Source organism: Triturus cristatus, chromosome 5_1 (genome assembly GCF_964204655.1).
Source record: "Triturus cristatus chromosome 5_1, aTriCri1.1, whole genome shotgun sequence".
NCBI classification, from domain to species: domain Eukaryota; kingdom Metazoa; phylum Chordata; class Amphibia; order Caudata; family Salamandridae; genus Triturus; species Triturus cristatus.
This window is the reverse complement of record NC_140587.1, coordinates 29331402-29351908: the sequence shown is the minus strand read 5'-3', so window position 1 is coordinate 29351908 and position 20507 is coordinate 29331402. Positions and strand designations below refer to the sequence as shown.

The window sequence follows — 20507 nt, the reverse complement described above, 5'->3', positions numbered from 1 at the left end:
AATGCTAGTTATAATCAAGGCAGAACAAGCATCCATAGATTCTAGAGCTAGGCAAGCAGAACAAGCTTCCCTAAGTCACAGGACATGCCGACTATACTTCCTTAGATCATAAATGAAGGATGTTCTATTTTATTCATCTGTTCTGTTGGCTGCTCCATTTCACTTCTGGTGTCCAACACCATAACACCCTTCCTCTCAAGATTAGATAGAGTTTGTTTTATCTTTACTTCAGAAAGAGGAATAAAGCATTACTTTTTAGTAATCTTATTCCAATGCATCAAATTTTCACCAGCAGTAGGATGTCCTCCTGTATATTTTGTTTTAATTTGTAAATCTATTAACATAACACAACTTATTATTACATGAATGTTTTTGGGGCTGAAAACAACTTATTAATCAGTAAGAAGCCCGGATCATTGGCATGGAGCCAGACATTGATTGTGAGAACCTAGTGAGTCATTTTTGTTACATAGAACTAGCAGGGTTAGGATGCTCAATGGCAAAGCTCATTCAACCCCAGGAAAGGTGTTGGTTATTGTAGACAGCAATCAGTAATCTTATAAAGCGGAACTACTCACCAGTGAGGGTCTTAAGGTACTGGGTGGGTGGAGGGGGGCAGGGTCTGCTGTTCAGTTGAAGAGCCAGGTCTTTGTTGCCCTTCCTGAATCGCGGCAGCAATGATGATTGCCTGAAGTGCAGAGACAGGGAGCTCCAGGTCTTCATAGTGAGTTAGGAGAAGGATCTTCCTCCCTCGGTGGTCTTATGGATACATGGGTTGGTGGCTGGGACCAGTTGGGTGGAGCAGAGATGTCTGGTTGGAGAGTAGATGGAGCTGCAGTGGTTGAGGTAGGCTGACTGGCATTGAGGAGGGCTTTTTTAGTGGTGTGTGAGAAGCTTGAAGATGATTCTCTTGGTGACAAATAGCAAGTGGTTAGGTGGTCAGTGATGTGGTTGTGGAGTGGAATGTTCAGGAGGAGTCTGGCAGAGGCGTTCTGGACGGTCTGCAGTTTTTTCTGTAGTTTCTGGTTGGTGCTGGCATTGAGTGCATTGCCGTAGTCACATCTGCTGCTGACGAGTGCATGGATGACTGTTTTCTGGGACTTAGTGGGGATCCACTTGAAAATCTTACAAAGGAGGCCAAGCATGAGAAAGCAGGAGGATGAAACGGCAATTGTTTGGAGGTTTATTGAGCGTGAGGAGTCCAGGATGATGCTGAAGTTTTCTGCACAGTCTGTGGGTGTGGGGGGCATTCTGAGCACTGTGGGCCTCCAAGAATTGTGCTAGGCAGAGGAGGAGAAGCCCAGAATGAGTACGTTGGTCTTGTCTGATTTGAGCTTTTGGCAGCTGTCCTTCATCCAGGTGGCGACTGCCTGCATGCCTTTGTTGAAGTTGCTCTTGGTGGATATGGGTTCATCTGTGAGAGAGGGAATCAACTGGGTGTAGTCAGCGTAGGAGTCAATGTTGAGTCAGTGGCTTCTGACGATGGCTGCAAGTGGGCCATATAGATGAAGAAGAGGGTGGGGCTCAGGGAGGATCCCTGAGGCACTCCGCAGCTGATCTCTGTGGGTTCAGATTTGAACAGTGGAAGTGTGACTCTCGGCATTGGTCCAGTAAGAAAGGAGCAGATACAATCCAGGGCTTTGTCACAGATGCCGGTGTCATGAAGTCTTATGCAGAAGGTGTGGTGGGAGATGGTCTTGAAGGTGGCTGAAAGGTCCAGGAGGATAATAGCTGCAGTCTTGCCTCAGTCGAGAAGGATGCAGATGTCATCTGTAGTGGTGGGGATAGCGGTCTCAGTGCTGTGGTTGCTTCCGAAGCGCGACTGGGGAAAGTGCAGAATGTTGTTTGTTGCAACAAACTTGGAGAGTTGAGCGTTGATGGCTTTCTCAATGACTTTGGCTAGGAGGGGAGCAGAGAGATGGGACTGTAGTTCTAGGGGTCCGTTGGGATGGCAGAAGTTTTCTTCAGTAGGGTGTTGATCTGTGCATGCTTCCAGACTTCCGGGAAAGTTGTGGACTCAATAGAGCAGTTGATGGTGCGGCCCGAGTCTGGGTGCGATGGAGGTGCTGGCCCTGTTGAAGATGTGGTTAGGGTAGGGGTACGAGCTGGCTCTACAGTGGATGCTCTTCGTGATCATGAAGGTGTCATCAGAGGTGAGTGTAGTCCACTTGGTCAAGGTCTGCTTGGGGCTGGAGCCTTGGGTACAGTGATTGTGGGTGCAGTGGATGAGTCTTGGGTTCTGAAGCTGTGGTAGATCTCCTTCATCTTGCGGTAGAAGAAGGTGGCGACGGTATTGCAGAGGTCTTGGTATAGGGGATGTCTGCCATCTCTGTGCTGGGTATGGCGAATTCTTTCACTATGGCTAAGAGTTCTTTGCCGTTGTCTGCTTTGTCGTTGATGTGTTCATTGATGGCTGCTTTCTTTGCTGTTCTAAAGAGGTGGTGGTATATGATGACATTGGTTTCGTAGGTTGTGTCATATGTTCTGATCTTGCTGCTCCTCCTTTCTCGAGCCATCTGAAGGGTGCACCTGGACTCTTGGAGTGCGGAAGAGAACCAGCTGGCTTTCTTGAGGGGATGCTTGCCTGAGGGTTTCTTTAGGGGTACCAGTTTGTTGGCACAGTCAGAGGAACAGCAGTGGGGGTTGCAAGCTGAAGTTTTGCTATCTGTGGATGTCTGTGGTGGGGTCTTGCTGAGGGAGGTGGTGAGCTGATCTTAAGTGACCTTGTTCGAGCTTCTGCAAGGATCACCGTATGCTTGGTTGCATGCAGTGGATTTGGCGATGGTGAAGTGGATGCAGTGATGGTCAGTTCAATGTGGCTCATAGGTGTGGCTGATGAAGATGTTGTTGCTGCAGAAATGATGGGGTCAAGCATTTGTCCTGCTGAGTGGACTAGCGTTGTGACCAGTTGTTTGAGTCCAATGGTGGCGAGGTTCTCTAATAAGGATGAGGTGTTGTGGTCTTTGAGGTTGTCCAGGTGGAAATTGAGGTAGCCGAGGAGGATGTAGTCCATTGAGGTAAGCGGGTAATGAGCGATGAAGTCAGTTATGGCTTTGCTGAAGGGGGACATGGTCTGTGAGGTCTGTAGATGAGGGTGCCGTGGAGGGTTGCGTTTGGGTTGGTCTAGATCTGGAAGTGGAGGTGCTCCATGTCGGGTGAGTGGTTGTCAGAACTGGTTGTAAGGCAGTGGGTTTCTTTGTATATGATGGCGATACCTCCTCCCGATCGGTTTACGCGGTACTTGTGGATGATTTAGCATCCATCAGGGATGGCGGTGATGATGTCCAGGGCTGAGTTGAAGTTAATCCAGGTTTCTGTGAAGAAGGCACTGCAAGGGGCGATGGAGTCGAGCAGGTCCCAGATCCGAACGGCTTGTCTTTTGAAGGAATGGATGTTGAGTTGGATGCATGTGAAGTGGTCAGGTTGGGTTCTTGAGGGTCATGTGCTTGGTAGGTCTGGTGTGCAGAGGCCGGCAAAAATGCAGTTGCAGGTGTGGCAAGTGAACAGGCCTTGGGTGTTCACCAGTGACATGAGGGTACTGGCGTCGTTGTGGAGGATGGTCCAAGGTCCAGGGTCTGTTGCACTGGATGCGGTTCAGGCATAGATGGGCACCATTAAGTAGTGTGAGGAGAAGGACTGGACAACTGGGAGGCAGGAAAGCAACACTGGAGGGGGGTGGGCCGCAGGGAATAATCAGCAGCAGCGAGAGAACAAAGGCAAAATGTGTGCAAATATGCAGAAAGAGAAAGAAAGGTACAGAAAAGCAGAAAAGGTAAAAAAGGGAAAGAACAAGAGACAAGACAGGCAGAAAGCAGTGAGACAATGGGCAGAGCAGCACCAGAGCAGAGATTGCCCCTCGAACTTGTGAACCTACAAGGGTTAGGGGCAGCAGCTTTGGGGCAGAGTGGTGTGGGAAGGGATGCTGTTCACTGACAAGGGAGTAGGTAACAATTCACCTTCCAATTCAAGTACCCTTCAATAGAGATGGCGCTTGAGTGTCTGGTACTTCAGTAGTCAATACCAATCTAGATCTATGGCCTTGGGCCTTCGAGTCAGTAGGCCAGAGGACCTGGGGACACTTGTCAGTATCTCCACTGGGCCTGGTCCTTTTGGGCAGGGGTTCCAGTCATCCTGATCACTCTAGTCAGTAGATCCTGGTCAGCTACCAGCTTGTGCAATGTACTCAGTGACTAAGTAAATCCATCTGGTCAGTAGCTGACTATGTCTAGCTGCTAGATAGCTGGCAGACCATATGGTTGGAGGATCATCACTGCTGTCTTCAACTTGTCAGTCCTCATAAGTTTCCCAAGTCATAGGCCGGAACCATATTCCATACCCAGTGAAGGGTGGAGCCAGACTATGCTCGTCTGGGTAGACCCGCTGAAAGAAACCCAAGTGAGAGGTCCACAAAGCCTGCACAAATGCCTGACCGCAGTTTCCCTAGGACAGGTTCACCAGGGCAGGGTTCTAGGCATCTGCACCCTCTAGGACACCTTCCATATCCTGGTCAGGGTGGTACTATCCAGAGGAGGAGTCTAGTGCTCCTCATACCTGACGACTTCAAAGAAGCTCTATTGAAACATTTGTAAAGCTCTTTAGACATTTGGTGGTTGGCTCTCTGGGCCAGGGCTTCAGCCACTGCCAGAACCATTATCCCTGCACACTGCTGCATGGTGTCCAACAGGGTAGTGGCCTTAACCTCCCCCAGCCTGACCAGCTAGAAGAAGTCCATTTGAGAAGCCTATAAAGCCTGAATGGACCTTTTGGATCTGGCCCTGTTTCCCAGAAATTGTCCAGAACCACCTTCCCTATCTAGGACATAGTTTCACCAGTGCCTCAAGCTAGCAAAATGTAAAGGTATTTGCTCTTCGAGTTTGACAGCTTCGAAATCACATTTGATTAAAATGTTACAAGGGACATTTCATTGTCAAAGCAGATACATCCAATGGACAAGTATAGGGTGTGCCAACTCTGAATCCTTTTAATTCCCTTGTGATAAACATGTGTACAAAACATCACCAGTTAAGCAGACACAATACATTTGGTCTAGAATTCCTTTTCTCTTTTCAACACCCAATGTAGTTGCTATATCTCACTTTTGGTCTTCTGGTCGTAAAGGTCAACATGGAGGGACCTTTCAAAAAAGACCATACTTCACTTTTTGTTGTTTAAAAATAATAAAATATACCTGGAAAGAAAACTATTGTATTTGTATGCATACATATCAGCAAAAATTAAAAACTAGTACGTTCTTCAAAAAAGAAAATGTGCACATGGTTATAAACATGTATAGAAGTAAAATGGGTTCCCCCACAGCATTTTGATGTTTAATATCTCTCAATTTAAATATATTGCATAACCTTGTCATATTGTATAAATCCCTCAATCATCTGAATGACATTCATGCCCCCTGACAGAATAATTTGGACCAAGAGAAGCTGACAATTGCGACTATGTTTGAGGGATTTCACCTCCTCCTTAAAGAACAAGAGGATGCTCTGCTCAGGAGACTGGAGGAGCTGCAAGAGAAAATGATCAAGGCAGAAAGTACAAGAATATCCCATTTATCAGGCCAAATGTCTTTGCTCAAAGCCCTGGTGGCAGATCTGGAGATGAAGAGCATGCAGCCATCACAGGAGCTTTTGAAGGTAACAGTCTAACACAAAGAAATGCATTAATAAAGCAAAATGTTCATGAACTGCTCAGTGTACATCAAAATCCTAGGAGAAGGTACTGTTTTCCATGTGCAATTCAAGTAAATACTTGCTGTGTATACCCATCTTATGGAGTCATGAGAAGAAGAAATAGTTAAAGTAAATAAATGTATTAAAAAATATATAACAAAATTACCACTAATTATCACTAATGCAATACAAGTTTGAAACCATATATTATCAAAAGCAGGCACCACATTCCATAAACATTTTAATGTAGTTTCCGTGGCCTTAATGACCCATGCAAGCAGAATTCTTCTAACTCCTCAGACTATTGGGTGTGGATGGCTTGAACTGTAGACAAACCCACCCCATTGTTGAGCTTTGTGGGATTAGATACCCTCTCCAGTGACCCTCATATATATTTTCATTAAGAGATGCAACTGAAGAGAAGATTGAGAGTACGCTGTGGACTCTTAAATTTATGATTCGCCTGATGGTGCTTCAACAGCATGGACAGGTGTGGCTGTTCATCTTCTGTCATCAAATTAAATTATTCAGAGCAACATACCATTTTCTCTAAAGAGAGGTAAAGGTAGTCCTCTATTAAATATTTCTGAATTTCTTCCTGCCATTCTTCTGCAAATGCCTTCAAACTTCAGACAGATTTTTAATCTAACAAGTATCATCACAATGAAAAAGTTGGGTTGCCAGCATGAGGATCATTTAGATAACTACAAATGTCTGTCTTCGCTGGAACTGAGACTGGCTGTCTACTGGAGATGTTGGACCTGTCCACCCCTTTTGATACCATGGACCATCATATACTTTAGATGAGCTGGCCAGGAGAGTAATACTGACAACAATGTAGTGGCTTCCCTTTTGGGCTCACTTTGGTTCTCCTTTTGTTTCACATATTAGCTGTTTTAGCCTACTGCTACTTTGCACAGAAACTCATAACACATTTGTTTCTGTGACATGGTGACTTGAAGAAATATGCTAAACATATTTGTTATTCAGTGAATCTGCCTGTGATTTTGGTCCTGATTTAGGTCTTGACAAACAGGTCCCTTCCAATTCAATTTAAATCCCATTATATCCTATGGAATTCATTTTTTGTCAGACGGGATATCCATCGGCCAAGATGTAAATCAGGCCCTTAGTCTGAACATTTCGTACAAAGTCGAACAACATGGTTTACTGCTTTCTCATGCCAGGTTAGAAACATCTCCTAACGTTTTTAGACATAACATGGTAGCACAGCTGCAGTTTTCTAACACAGTAGTTTTTATCACATAAACCATTTCTCGGCCCTTTGGGAGGGGGCAGGGAAGAAAATTCCAACAGAGAGACTGGTCCTAGAATGAAGGCAGCAGCTTTGTTTACACCTATGAAGCAGACCACTAACTACACACACCAAGTTTCAGAGTATATTGCTAATCACGGAGATCACTAATAAATGCATTGTAGGTCTAGACAGATATGGTTGGGCTGCTCATTGTGTAAAGCCTGCTAGTAATTCTGATCATGTTGCTCAGTTGTATTTGTTTACTTATCACAGCATACAAACATGTATTGTAAACTTCATTTGTGTCTTTCTTTTGTTTACATTGGACATGAATGAGTGAGAAAGGAAAGGTGATGATCTGTTTCCATGGCTCCCTTGGGGTCTAGAGGTTCATGTTCTACATTTACCTAACTCACCTGCTAATCTGGAAAGGTTAGTGGTTCAGCTGAGTCCCTGTGAATGAGTCGGATTTGGGCCTATAGGTACTGACATGTTAGAGAGACTTAGTTTCTACATTCTGGCATCATGTTATCTCAAGCTACAGATCTGCTTCCCAGCAGAATCCTAGCAACAGGTTGTGTGATGGAACGACCATTAGCGATAATGGAGTAACCCTGTGTCCCTCAGAATCTGGGTATTTATAATATGGAAATATGGACCTCCTCTTGCCATGCCCAACTTTCCCGTAGCTCACAGTGAACAAATGGCGAATTTATCCACCAACTACGCTAGTACTATGCTAATAGGTGATCTGAATTATTGGTTCAATGATGCTCGAGGTGGGCCTCATGCTGCAGAATTAACAGAACTGCTTGTCAGTTTAAACTTTATTCAAAACGTTTCTTCTCCTACCCATGCTAAAGGACACATCTTGGACCAAATATGGTCCTCAAATCTTACTCTTTCAATGCCTATTGTCTCACCCTGCATCTGGTCCGATCACCACCTTAATGATTTCACGCTCACTGATCATTAACCCTAAGACTGCCTCCAAAGGTGGTGGCATTGCAAGAAAATGGAGCTCTATGGATAAACGCGCCTTTCTCGATGCTCTAGCCAGGTCCAGCCCTCCCTTCAACACAGATGTTGATGTCTTGAACACTACTATTTCCAACTGGCTACTTAAAGCCTGCGATTCTCAGGCCCCTTTCACAAAATTTACTTGTTCCCGCCACTCTGACGCTCCTAAGTGGTTTTCCACTGAGCTCAAAAACAGAAGCTGGAGCTAAGACAGAAAGAAAGAAAATGGAGATCTCACTACACTTCGAAGGATAAACTTCTGTTTTCCTCTGCTCACAATGACTATAAAAAGAATATTCGCAAAGCTAAGGCCGCATACTTCTCAGCCAGAATCCTTAACGCCCAAAACAAATCAAAAGAGATTTTCACCATTGACAATGACTTATGTAACTCCGACAGGATACACCCTGACCAGCCACCCACTCAGGCGCTTTGCAACTCCTTGAATTCATTCTTTTTAGACAAGATCTCCACGATTAAGGCCAGCATCCCCGCTACGTGCGGCACAGACCACACTGATCTGATCATGATTAACCCTGTCACCCTGGATCACTTCCCAGTCTTATGCCCCCAGCTCTTTTCTGATCTATTGGTCCAAGTTAAATCTGGATCACCTAACGACTGTTGTCCCCCTCATATCCTGAAAGAGGTCTTATCTGTTCTCTCTCATGTTGTACTTCCTCTTTTAAATGAATCCCTAACCCAGGGTAAGGTTCCCTCTGCCTTTAAGAATGCAATAGTGGTCCCACTATTAAAAAAACCTGGAGCCGATCCTCTGACTCACTCCAACTATTGCCCCATTTCTTTGCTTCCCTTTTTGGCAAAGATCCTCGAGGCCCACGTTCCCAAGTCCCTTTCAAATTTTATCGAACAAACCGACTACCTTGAACCCAACCAAGCCGGGTTCCGTCCTGCACATTCCACTGAGACGGTTATTCTCACTGTACTAGACACGCTGCGAACTAATGCGGATAAGGGCAATCAGGCCCTCATCCTCTTAGATCTGTCAGCCGCGTTCGACACTGTGAATCATCACATCTTACTATCCCGTGTCAAACAAGCAGGTATACAAGGTTCTGCCTACAACTGAATTAAATCTTTTCTTCAAGACAGAACGCAGGCAGTCCGTCTAGGAACTTTCACCGCCCCCAGGATGGTCCTCCCCTGCTGAGTCCCCCAGGGTTCTTCACTCTCTCCCCTACTATTTAATCTTTATCTTAGACCCCTTATCAGCTCTTTAAAAAACATGAAGGTCACAACGTTTAATTACGCAGATGACCTTCAACGTATTTTCACATTAGATGGGCCTAACTCAGCCTTTGAATTCCAAGCCACCATGCTACACATTCAGCGCTGGATGAATCTCAACCATCTAAAACTCAATCCTGGCAAGACTGAGCTAATCTTGCCAGGTACCAGCACTGCCATGTGGGGCCCTCATTTTTGGCCTGCTGACCTTGGCCCACCTCCCTCCCCTTCTCCCTCTGTAAAAAGCCTAGTAGTCGTTTTGAACGCCGACCTTTCACTTAGGGGACAAGTGGGGTCGGTAGTCTCCTCCTGTGTTTTTCAGCTGAGGAAACTCAATAAAATTGCCTACCTACTTACCACTTCAGCTCTTACTCAGGCAGTGATCGCCCTTGTACTATCGCGTCTCGACTTTAGTAACTCCATCTACCTCGGCTTGCCCGTGTCCCTGCTCAAACGTCTCCAAATGGTACAGAACCAGGCAGCCAGACTAATACTTAAACAACCCAAATGGCATTCTGCCAGCCCCCTTTTGGCGAAACTACATTGGCTCCCTATTGCTCAACGCACAGCTTTTAAGATTGTCTGCCTCCTTTTTAAAGCCTTGCATTGCAAGTGCCCTAAGTGTCTTAGCAACCTAATCGCGAAATACATACCTCGCCGCCCCCTTCGGTCCGGTCACCTCATGCTATTAGCTACCCCGGCCATCAAAAGGAAACGCCAGGGAGGGCGTGGCTTCTTGTTTCTCGCACCTGGCCTCTGGAACTCGCTGCCCCTGGACATCCGAGTGCTGGACAATTTATTGAGCTTCAGAAAGGCTCTGAAAACACAGTTGTTGCACTTTCATACAATTAGTTTGCCCGCCGCGTCCACCTGAGACATTCAGCGCCATGAAACCTCCGGGTGTGCGTGCGCTTTACAAATTTCTCCGAACATAACATAACATAACAAAGAAGTGGCTCTGTCGGGGGAGTAACAATTCCTTTACTCAATGCATGTAATACATCCTGAACTTTCAAATTTCAAAAGCATAAATTACAGTTAAAAATTTTCAAGAAACAAATGGGGATAAAAGGGAACACACCACAAAGACAAAATGACGATTGTATTACTAGAATATTATTTACAGTGGAAACTGAATATGGCTGTCAATTAAACATTACATAGGCGGCGATGTAAAAAGTGATTAAAGTGCAGGATAAGTGACATGTGGTGATAAGTGAAGTCAAAAGCGCTACATATATTAGACAGATGGCTAACTCATAAAATAGTCAAAATAACAGTTATATTGTTCTGTCCATTCCTTAAGGCATGAATACACAATCCAAATGTGACTTTAAATTGGGGTCAGGGAAACTGCATGGACTAGTGTGACTGCAACATCGACGTTTCGACCCTAGGCGGAAGCGCAGCTTAATATGCATCAGATGCGGGTCTTCATCAGGACTGCGGGGGTAGAGAAACAATTGTTGACAGACGTAAGGAATAAATGCCAGGGATACTATTTAGTAAGTGGATAGTGATCCAAATTTGTTCCGATTTGAATAACCGGTTGTGGTCTGAAAAGTCGATGTTATCTCATAAGTGCTCCACCAGCCGGTTGGAGACGAGATAAATGAGTATTTCAAACAACGCTGCCCTCATTACAATGAGAAGAGACATGAACTATTCTGTCTGCTTCCGCTCAGCAAGGGATAGAACTGGTGGAAGCAACGGCGTTGATCTGGCGGTTCATGGAGAGGCAGGAGTCGAGGATGATACTGAGGTGTCATGCGTGGTCTGTAGGGGTGGGTGGCTTCCCGAGGGTGGAGGGCCACCAAGTGTTGTTCCAGACAGAGGTGCAGGGTTTGAGGATGAGGACATCGGTTATCTCTGAGTTAAGCTTCAAGCACCTGTATTTCATACAAGCTGTGACGTCCTTCATTCCTTCATGGAAGCAGAGCCTGGTGTCTTTGGGAATCTTCTTGAGCGAGAGGATGAGTTGGGTGTCATCGGCGTAGGATACTATGCTGAGCCCATGCTGTCTGACGATGGCAGCAAGGGGGGGCCATGTAGATTTTGAAGAGCATGGGGCTGAGCGATAATCCTTGGGGTACTCCACAGTTGATATTAGTGGGGTCGGAGAGGAATTGAGGGAGTCTGATCCTCTGGGTTCTGCCGGAGAGGAAGGATTGGATCCAGTCGAGGGCAGCTCCTTGTACCTCCACGTCATGAAGTCCGGCTGCGAGCGTGTGATGTGAGATGGTGTTAAAGGCTGCGGAGAGGTCTAGAAGGATGAGGGCCACAGTGTGTCCATGGTCGAGTAGTATGCAGATGTCATCAGTGGCGGCGAGGAGGGCGGTCTCGGTGCTGTGGTTGCTGCGGAATCCATATTGTGAGGCATCTAGGATGGAGCTCTCTTCCATGAAGGCGGTCAGCTGGTAGTTCACAAGTCTCTCGGTGACTTTGGCCGCAAACGGGAGGAGAGAGATGGGCCAGTAGTTTTTCAGGTATGTTGGATCGGCCGTCTGCTTCTTGAGAAGGGGTTTAACCTCCTTCCGCTTCCAGTCATCTGGGAAGATGCCGGATCTGAGGGAGATGTTGATGGTCCATCCTTGTTCGGGTGCAATGACGGCAGCGGCCCGGTGGAATACGTGCGGTGAGCTGGGGTCCATTGGTGCTCCTGAATGGGTTTTATTCATGGTTGCGGTGATGTGTTCGACAGTGGCGGGATTCCAGGTCATGACGGTTAGCTTATTTGCGGTGGTGAAGAGTGGGTTGGTGTCCGGCGTCTGTTCACTGTTACAGAGGGTCTTGATCTTCAGATGGAAGTAGAAGCTGAGCTTGTCGCAGAGTTCCTGGGAAAGTGTGACGTCCGTGGCTTCGCTGGGGGGTTTGATGAGCTGCTGTATGATGTTTAACAGTTCCTTGGCATTGGTCGCGTTGGTCTGGACTTTGTCTCTTATGAAGGTCCGTTTGGTGTCTCCTATGTGCTGGTGGTATTCTTTCAGGGTGTTCCTGTGGTTGCTCCTTGCTTCCGTGGTTTTCTGGTTTTGCCTCTTGAAGTTGTGTGGTGAACCTGGCAGCCTTCAGAGGGCTTAGTTTGGTGGGGTGGCGGAGGGGTGTGACCTTGTCGGTGCAGCAGGAGATCCAGAAGTGAATTTCTTTGGCAGCAGAGTTGGTGTCGGTCGTGGCACTGGGGGGTCTTGAAAGAGGGTGCTGTTGAGGTGTTCCTCTGTGACCTTGCTCCAGTTCCTTCATTTGTGGGTGAGGAGCTGTCTTGGCTGTGGTGGTGGTGTTGAAGGTGAAGTGGACCCAGTGGTGGTCCGTCCAGAGGGGCATGGGGCTGTGGCTGAAGTGGATGTTTGTCCCTCCTGCGAACATGAGGTTGAGGGTGTGTCCAGCTCTGTGAGTGGGCATGTTGATCAGCTGCTTCAGTCCGAGGTTGTCGAGGAGAGTGGTGGAGTCGGGGTTGTTGCAGTTTTGAGGTGGAAGTTCAGGTCCCCGAGTAGAATGTAGTCTGTGGAGGTGATGGCGTGGGGTGCGGCGCGTTCAGTGATGGTAGTTGTGGACTGTGTGCTAGGTCCCGGCGGTCTGTAGATGAGGGTGTTGCATAGTGTGGTCCTAGGGCTGGTCTGGATCTGGAAGTGGACGTGTTCTGTGTTGGAGTGGTGGTCACTCGTGCTGGAGGTGGAGAGTCAACGGGGGTCTTGTGTATGATGGCGAGTCCTCCTCCTGGCTGGTGGGGTAGGTCCTGTCTCTGGATCTTGTAGCCATCGGGGATGGCACTGGCGATGTCGGGCCGGAGGTGGTGTTGGTCAAGGTTTCCATGAAGAAGGCGACGTCGGGGGAGAGGGTGTCGATCAGGTCCCAAATCTCTACGGCATGTTGGTGCAGGGAGTGCACGTTGAGGAGGATGCATGTCAGGGTTTCGGCGGTGCGTGCATCAGCCGGGCCTTTGGGGGTAGTGGGGGCTTTGTCAATGGTGAAGGATCTACGGCAGGGTCTGCACGAGAACTGTTCGTGGGTGGTGTCCGGCGTGGATCTTTCGCAGTCGGTGTGTCTTCCCGGATTGAGTGCGTGGAGGCTGGTGGAATCATAGCAGTGGGGCCTAGGAGAACCAGGGTTCCTGGCGTTGGCCATGGTCGGGACGCGAACAGGCACAGACGGGCTTGCCTTAGGCGGGCCTTTGGTGCGCCAGCGGCGCGCCCGCTGCACGCGTCCACTGCACAGCCCCTTACCAGTCGCCATTAAGTAGGGGAGTGGGACGGGATCAGAGGTCAGGAGGCGGGCGTGGCACTGTGTCCGGGGGAGGGGCCACAGGGGCAGCAGCGGTGGGAAGCTAGTGACCAAGCACAGCGGAGCAAAAACAACACAGAGACACAAAATAGAAACTGAGAAACAAAATAGAATTCAAAGTATTTCACACAAATAAGGAGCACTCAATGCAAAACAATATTTCCAAACACCAATTTTTTGGATTCAAACATAAGCATCATTTATTCTTAGTTGTCATCTTCCCTCCCAACAAGAAAGATGTCTAATATATCACATATAAATGTCCTCTGTATATTTGAGGTACTTCCTCCAATTGCATATAGAACTGCTTGTTTTAAGATGATTTGTCAATAAAGTTCTTTTTCCATCCTTAGCGGTTCCAATCCTTTTTACATATTCCCATCAATCCATCAAGGAAAATTGCTTCACTTCCTTTTTATGATGATTTATCATTGAGATTCTTTTCAATCCATCAAACGATTATTCCATCCTTTTATATTTCAGTCCTTTTATATTCCAATCAATCTATCAAGGAACAAATGCTTCAAATCCTTATTTCACACAATCTCAACAGCCGACGCGTTTCGTCCCCTCCTGGGACATCATCAGGGCTGTGAAATAAATAAATATTCCATTAGATTTTCATCCTATATGCAAATAAATTCACATCCTCCATTCCTTATACATCATTTCCTGCCTATTTAACAATCTCCATGGTCGATCAGGATATATAGACAAATCATTACTAGTTTTTAACAAACACCTGCACAATTACACTCATAATACACATCATGATTTGAAACGCTCCACATTATAAAATTCACCTCGTACAATACACTACCACTCAAATTTTTTTTTTCTTTTTTCTTTATTTATTTTTTACCCCACATTCTTATCTGGATTCTATTTCCACATTATTGCATCCTATGTCCTGCTTACCTCATCCTTCCCCAGTGTCCTATCGCCCAGACAATGTAAATCCTTTCATTGTACCTTATTCTAGTTATGTATTTTTATACAACGCTAATTTTACTGTGTTATCGACCAAGTCCCCCATCCACTGTAGTCGATTCCTATTCCCCAATCTTAATTATGCTGTTGTGTTAAACCTGTCACGTCTATTTAACACTCTCAGTCCTAATAGGTTTTAAAATCATCTCACCTTCTTTTTCCAAATAACTGGATGAGCTCTTCCCGAGCTTATCTTAATATTTAGTTATCCGTCAATATCAATAGTAACCACCAAACATTATAGTTCCTGCATGGAAGACAAAGGAGAAAAGATATTCTCCACCAGTTCAAACTTATCTTAAATACTCTCCACCCAATGCCCCACTTATCATAATCGAGTCAAATTTCCCCACATTATTTGTATGCCATTACCATTGACCTATGATTTCAAATTCAATACTCCCCGTCTCAACAAGATTTACTCTCTTCTCACCTTATTCTCCCAAAATTCTTGGTGAGCTTTTCCGGGACTATTTTCTCATATATTATTCATCAATCTCAACATTGACCACAAAAACTTCTTTTCATGCATAGAAGACAAAGGAGACCAAAAATGTCTCCTTCTTTCTAGAATCTCTCACCCCGTACCTGTATGAATTCATGCGTACATACTGCCCGACTCGTCTCTCACCACAGTCTATTCCGTCTTTCCTGCTGCACACAGTGACCCATCCCATTCCTTAGAATATAACTCGTAGCCCAGCCAATCACTGAGAGCCATTTCTCATTCATCAGCCTGTTCTCTCTCTGGTCCACTGTCTTTCTGACCAATCATCCTACACCGTTTCAAAAGCTGTTGTGCCAACCAATTCTCATTCACCCTTTTAAACACAATGCTTTAGCATATCCTGTTCCCTCTCTGGTCCGCCGCATCATCCAGTCCATGGACCAATCATCCTACACCGTTCCACAAGCTGTTGTGCCAACCAATCCTCATTCACCATTTTAAACACCATGCTTTAGCATATCCTGTTCCCTCTCTGGTCCACCGCATTATCCAGTCCATGGACCACCAAATCTTATAACTGCCAATCCTGCGGGAGCACCTATTATCAACCAATCTCATTCATTCCTCTGGCTGCAGCCAACAATCATTGTCTATTATTCCAAGCCATGATATCTTTCCCGTCTTTTTCTACCTCACTCATACAAAAGAAATGGTCCAAATAACCAATCACTGCAGTGTGTTGCCCTGTCCTATTTGTTGATTCGAATCACCGTGCACCATTTCAAATCCCAGTCTCTTATACTGATCCAGTCACCCCACTCTATTAACCCAAGCAGTTCAAGTAAATTAAATCAAAAAGATGGTATCAGCACTTAAACGGCAAATAAAGCGGAACAGCCAGCAAGTATGGAGAAAGCTGTGGCACTGGTCGGGCTGCCGGCATGAACACTGCTCCAGGAGGGGCTCTGTACCGGGGCGGTCTGGCGGTGAGGCGGAGCTGCTGGGGAGAGTGCTGGCCTGGATCAGAGGTGAATTTACAGCATATTATATAGGGAAGCACATGTGCTATGATAATGTGTGAGTCCACCAGCCAGCAAAACAAGGGAAATTGGAGGTGGTGCAACAAATGAATATAGTTTCTTACATGGACAGTACATACCTTTCAATATCTGAGTAAAATTAAAAGCATATTTTGAAAGCAAAATTCGGTCTCGGGTATTTCTCAGTGTTTAAAGGAGGGCTTTGAGAATATACATTACCTATGTAAAAGTGGTTTCAATTTTGAATAATTACTTGTAAATGTATTTGAAGTGGATCTGTTGAAAATCTGTCTTTGACTTCTCCTTAACATCACTTGTTTATTGCTAATCATGCATTTGAGCAGTTGCAAATACTTCAAGCATATAGAGTTAAAACGCATCACGTTCATTTTCTTTTTGTATTGCAGGATATCAGAAGCACACTGATCAGGTACGTCTGGCTTGTTTTGCTCAACACACACAAATATATATATATATTATCGACTGGCGGTCGCCAGTGGATAGTTATAGTTAGGACCGAGTTTCCATAGGAAATCTAAAAATTCTATTTTGAATAACTTTGGCGCCAGTTGAGGAATCCTCGCGAAATTTTCAAAACTACTGGGGCGTTCTGCTCAGCTCCTACCCTGAAAGTCTCGGGGTGATTCGTCAAGCGGGGGCTGAGAAAAAAGGGGGGTCCCCTTGCATTTTCTCATAGGACCTTTAGTTGAAGGTACAGCCCGAACGGCTGAACAGAATTACTTGAAATTTGGCAAAGAGGTAGTCCTTAGGTCAGGGATGTGCCTTTTGCATATATGGTGTCAATCTGTTCAGTAGTTCCTGAGAAAATTGCAGTTAAAAGTACATAAATATCTATATGCGCGTACCGTGCGCGCACTGTGCGCGCACTGTGCGCACACGGTGCCGTGCGCAAGCGTAATTGCGATTGGTTGACTGAGTACATGTATGAGTGACTATATAGAAGTGTTGATGAATGAGTGGATGCGTATGTAGATTTTGGAATTACTGAATAGGTTGTTCTAACTGGTATTGGTATCTCTATAGTAGGGCTGGGTGAAGCTACGCAAAGTGAAGTTCGCACTACGCGAGCTACGTGTAGCACTTCGCGAACTGCGTAGTACCTTGTGCGCACTGTGCCAGATGTCGTTTTCAATGATTGCACAGTGCGCACAAGCAACCGGCACTGTGCAATCATTGAAAATGGCATCTTGCACAGTGCGAGCTGTAGTTTTCTGCTGCTCGAGTAGATTTGTACTCGAGCTTCAGCTTTCTCAACGCGAACTGGTAGTTTCTCATCGCGAGCGGTCGCGAGCATACGCGACCACTCACAATGAGAAACCTGACCTCCTCGCGTTGGGAATCTCGCCGGGAGGTTTATTTTCCATGCTCGCGATCGCCAACTTAAAGTTGCTGATCGCGAACAAGGAAAAAGTCTCGCCAGGATGTCATTTTGCTTGCTCGCGGTCGCCAACTTGACGTTGAGGACCGCGAGCAAGCAAAAATTGCCGCAGCACTACGCAACACTACGCTACGCGTGTTCGCACTGTGCTACGTGCAGTTCGCGTAGTGCGAAGTAGCGCGAACTTCGCAAACTACGCAAGCGTAGCGTAGTGCTTTGCCCAGGCTTACTCTATAGTATTCAAAACCTTAGTTTGTATTTTTCAATGTGTGTATCAAAGTTTATATTCGGATAAGAGGAGGTCTGCCACTCTTACACAAGGATGATGTCATCAGTGGTGTCATCAGTGATGTCATTTGAGATGTCATCAGTGATGTCATGAGTGATGTCACTGACCATGTCATGAGTGATGTAATATGTGACGTCATCAGCAGTGGATTGCGGGCACGCGAGTTATAGTTAGCTGAACTAACTATAACGGGGGAATTTCAATGGTTTCGTACGAGTGAAATGTCCAGCTAACTATAACATGTGTGAAACCTATGGTTTTTTCAGTGAATATATATATATATATATATATATATAATGTATATATTACCGACTGGTGGTTGTTGCCAGTAGGTAGTTATAGTTAGGACCACGTTTCCATAGGAATAGAATTTTTTCATGTGCTTATAACTTTGGCATCGTTTGATGAATCTTTACGAAAGTTTCCGAAAGGTTTCTCTTTTTTGATCAGCTCCTACCTTGAAAGTTTGGGGATGATTAGTCAAGGGAGGGCTGAGTAAAAAGGGGGGTCCCAAAATGTGTTTTCTCAATGCAATTTCCATAGGAAACTTGAGACAAGGCTCCAGGTCAAACTGCTGAGCGGAATTACGCCAAATTTGGCAGGGAGTAAGGTCTTGGTCCAGAAAGCACACTTTTGTTTAAATGGTGTAAATCTGTTCATTAGTTTTTGAGAATTATCACATTTTACAGATATCGATATTTGAGAATTCTGACATCTGATTGGCTGAAGGGTTACGAGCACGAGCTTGCGGTCATTGGCTGTGAACGGTTGAAACAAGGAAGTGTTGGCAGCCATTTTGTGATTCAGTCCGTCAGCTCGCATCTCTCCATGTACAAGCCATCGGGTCCATATTTCAACCTCTGCGAGGCAACACTGAAAATATACCACAGCTCTGTCTCCGCGAGATACCCCTTTCACGGTCTCTCTCCCCACATCACCAGCTTGTGTTTATGCTTTTAGAAGCCAGTGTGTCGGCTCACAGCTCTGGGTCTGCGAGGTGTCAGACATTTTGCGATTCACTCCGGTAGCTTGCATCTCTCCCTCTACAAGCCATCGGGTTCGTAGTTCTACCTCTGCGAGGCCACACTGAAAATATACTGCAGCACTGTCTGTGCGAGATATCCCTTTCACGCTGCCTCTCCCCACATCACCAGGTCACGGCTATGCTTTAGAAGCTAGTCCGTTGGCTCGCAGCACTTTGAGTCAGCCCGTCAGCATGACCCCCTACAATAACCAATCACCACTGCACTGCTGTAAACTCTAAAACACTACCCCAGCACGATCTACTACACTACACAAACACCACTGCACTACCCTATACCCTAAAACACTACCCCCAACACAACCCCCTACATTATTCAAAAGCCACTGTGCTACCCTATACCATAAAACACTACCCCCAGTGTGATCCCCTACACTACCCAAACACCACTGTGCTACCCTAAACCATAAAACACTACCCCAGTGCGATCCCCTACACTACACAAACACCACTGCACAACCCTAAACCCTAAAACACTACCCCAGCGTGATTCCCTACACTACACAAACACCACTGCACTACCTTAAACCCTAAAACACTACCCCCAACAGGGTCCCTTACACTACCCAAACACCACTGCACTACCTTAAACCCCAAAACACAACCCCCAGCATGGCCCCCTACACGACCTCCAGCATGAACCCCTTCACTACCCAAATACCACTGCATTACCCTAAACCCTAAAACACTAACCCCAGCATGACCCCCTATACTACCCAAAGACCACTGTACTAACCTAAACCCTAACACTACCCAAAGACCACTGCACTACCCTAAACCATAATTGTACCCCCATCATGACCTCTACACTACACAAACAGCACTGCACTACCCTAAACCCTAAAACACTACATGCAGCACAACCCCCTACACTACACAAACACCACTGCACTACCCTAAACCATAAAACACTAGCAGTCTGTCGGCTCACAGCTCTGCGTCTGTGAGCCGTCGAGTCTGCAGCTCTACCTCTGCGAGCCAGCCCATTAGGTCGTAGCTGTGTCTCTGCTAGCAGGCTTGTGGGCCCGTTGTTTTCCCTCTACCAGTGAGCCCATGGGCCCGCAGCTTTACCTCTGCAAGCCAGCCCGTTAGCTCATAGCTGTGTCTCTGCTAGCAGGACTGTCGGTCCGTTGCTCTCCATTTGCGAGTCAGAGCACAGCTCTCCCTCTGCGAGCCCGTACGCTGCTGTTCCTTTGCGAGCCAATGGCCCGTAGCTCTCCCTCTGCGAGCCTATCCCACAGGCCGCAGCTCTCCCTCTGCGAGTCTGCCCGATGGCCCGCAGGTCTCACTGTGCTAGCCAGATCGCAGTTGTCACTCTGCTAACCAATATTAGGAATATAAGGCGGCTCTAAAAAGAGCACTTGTGTTTATTAGTTGGAGCAACATATAAGTGCAGATGCACAGCTTCTGGTTATTCAGAAAAACGCAATTTCCCTGATCTGTGAAGTGTACTCCATCACTTCTGTAGATATCAGCCATATGAAAACGTATGTTGTTGTTGTAGATCTATCCCATGCTATGGTCTCTGAGGTATGCAAACACAGCTTTGTTGATATTCTTCCTAGATTTTTCAATCTGAGTACAAACTTGGTTTGACCATTTCCACTTCTGTCTTTGGCATATATTGGAATATACAAAGACAGTTTGAGGCAAAAGCAACTTCAATTGTCTAAAGGTGTCCTTCATTAGCATTTCCAAACATACCCCAGTCAATGTGCCTAGGTCGTTACCACCACAGTGCACAATGATATTGTCAGGGTGTTGGAGATGCAAACACGTTTTATCTAAAGGCAGCAATTGGTGCCACTTCAATC

At 46.2% G+C, this 20507-nt stretch overlaps 1 protein-coding gene across 1 annotated transcript in view; it reads left to right on the top strand.

Moving 5' to 3' along the window:
* The window catches only part of LOC146830005 (E3 ubiquitin-protein ligase TRIM39-like), a 352043-nt gene that overhangs the window by 277151 nt on the left and 54385 nt on the right, over nt 1-20507 (top strand). The window contains exons 3-4 of the mRNA XM_085604241.1: nt 5418-5648; nt 16371-16393. Coding sequence (XP_085460367.1) covers nt 5418-5648; nt 16371-16393 — 254 coding nt within the window. The remainder of the gene's footprint in view (nt 1-5417; nt 5649-16370; nt 16394-20507) is intronic.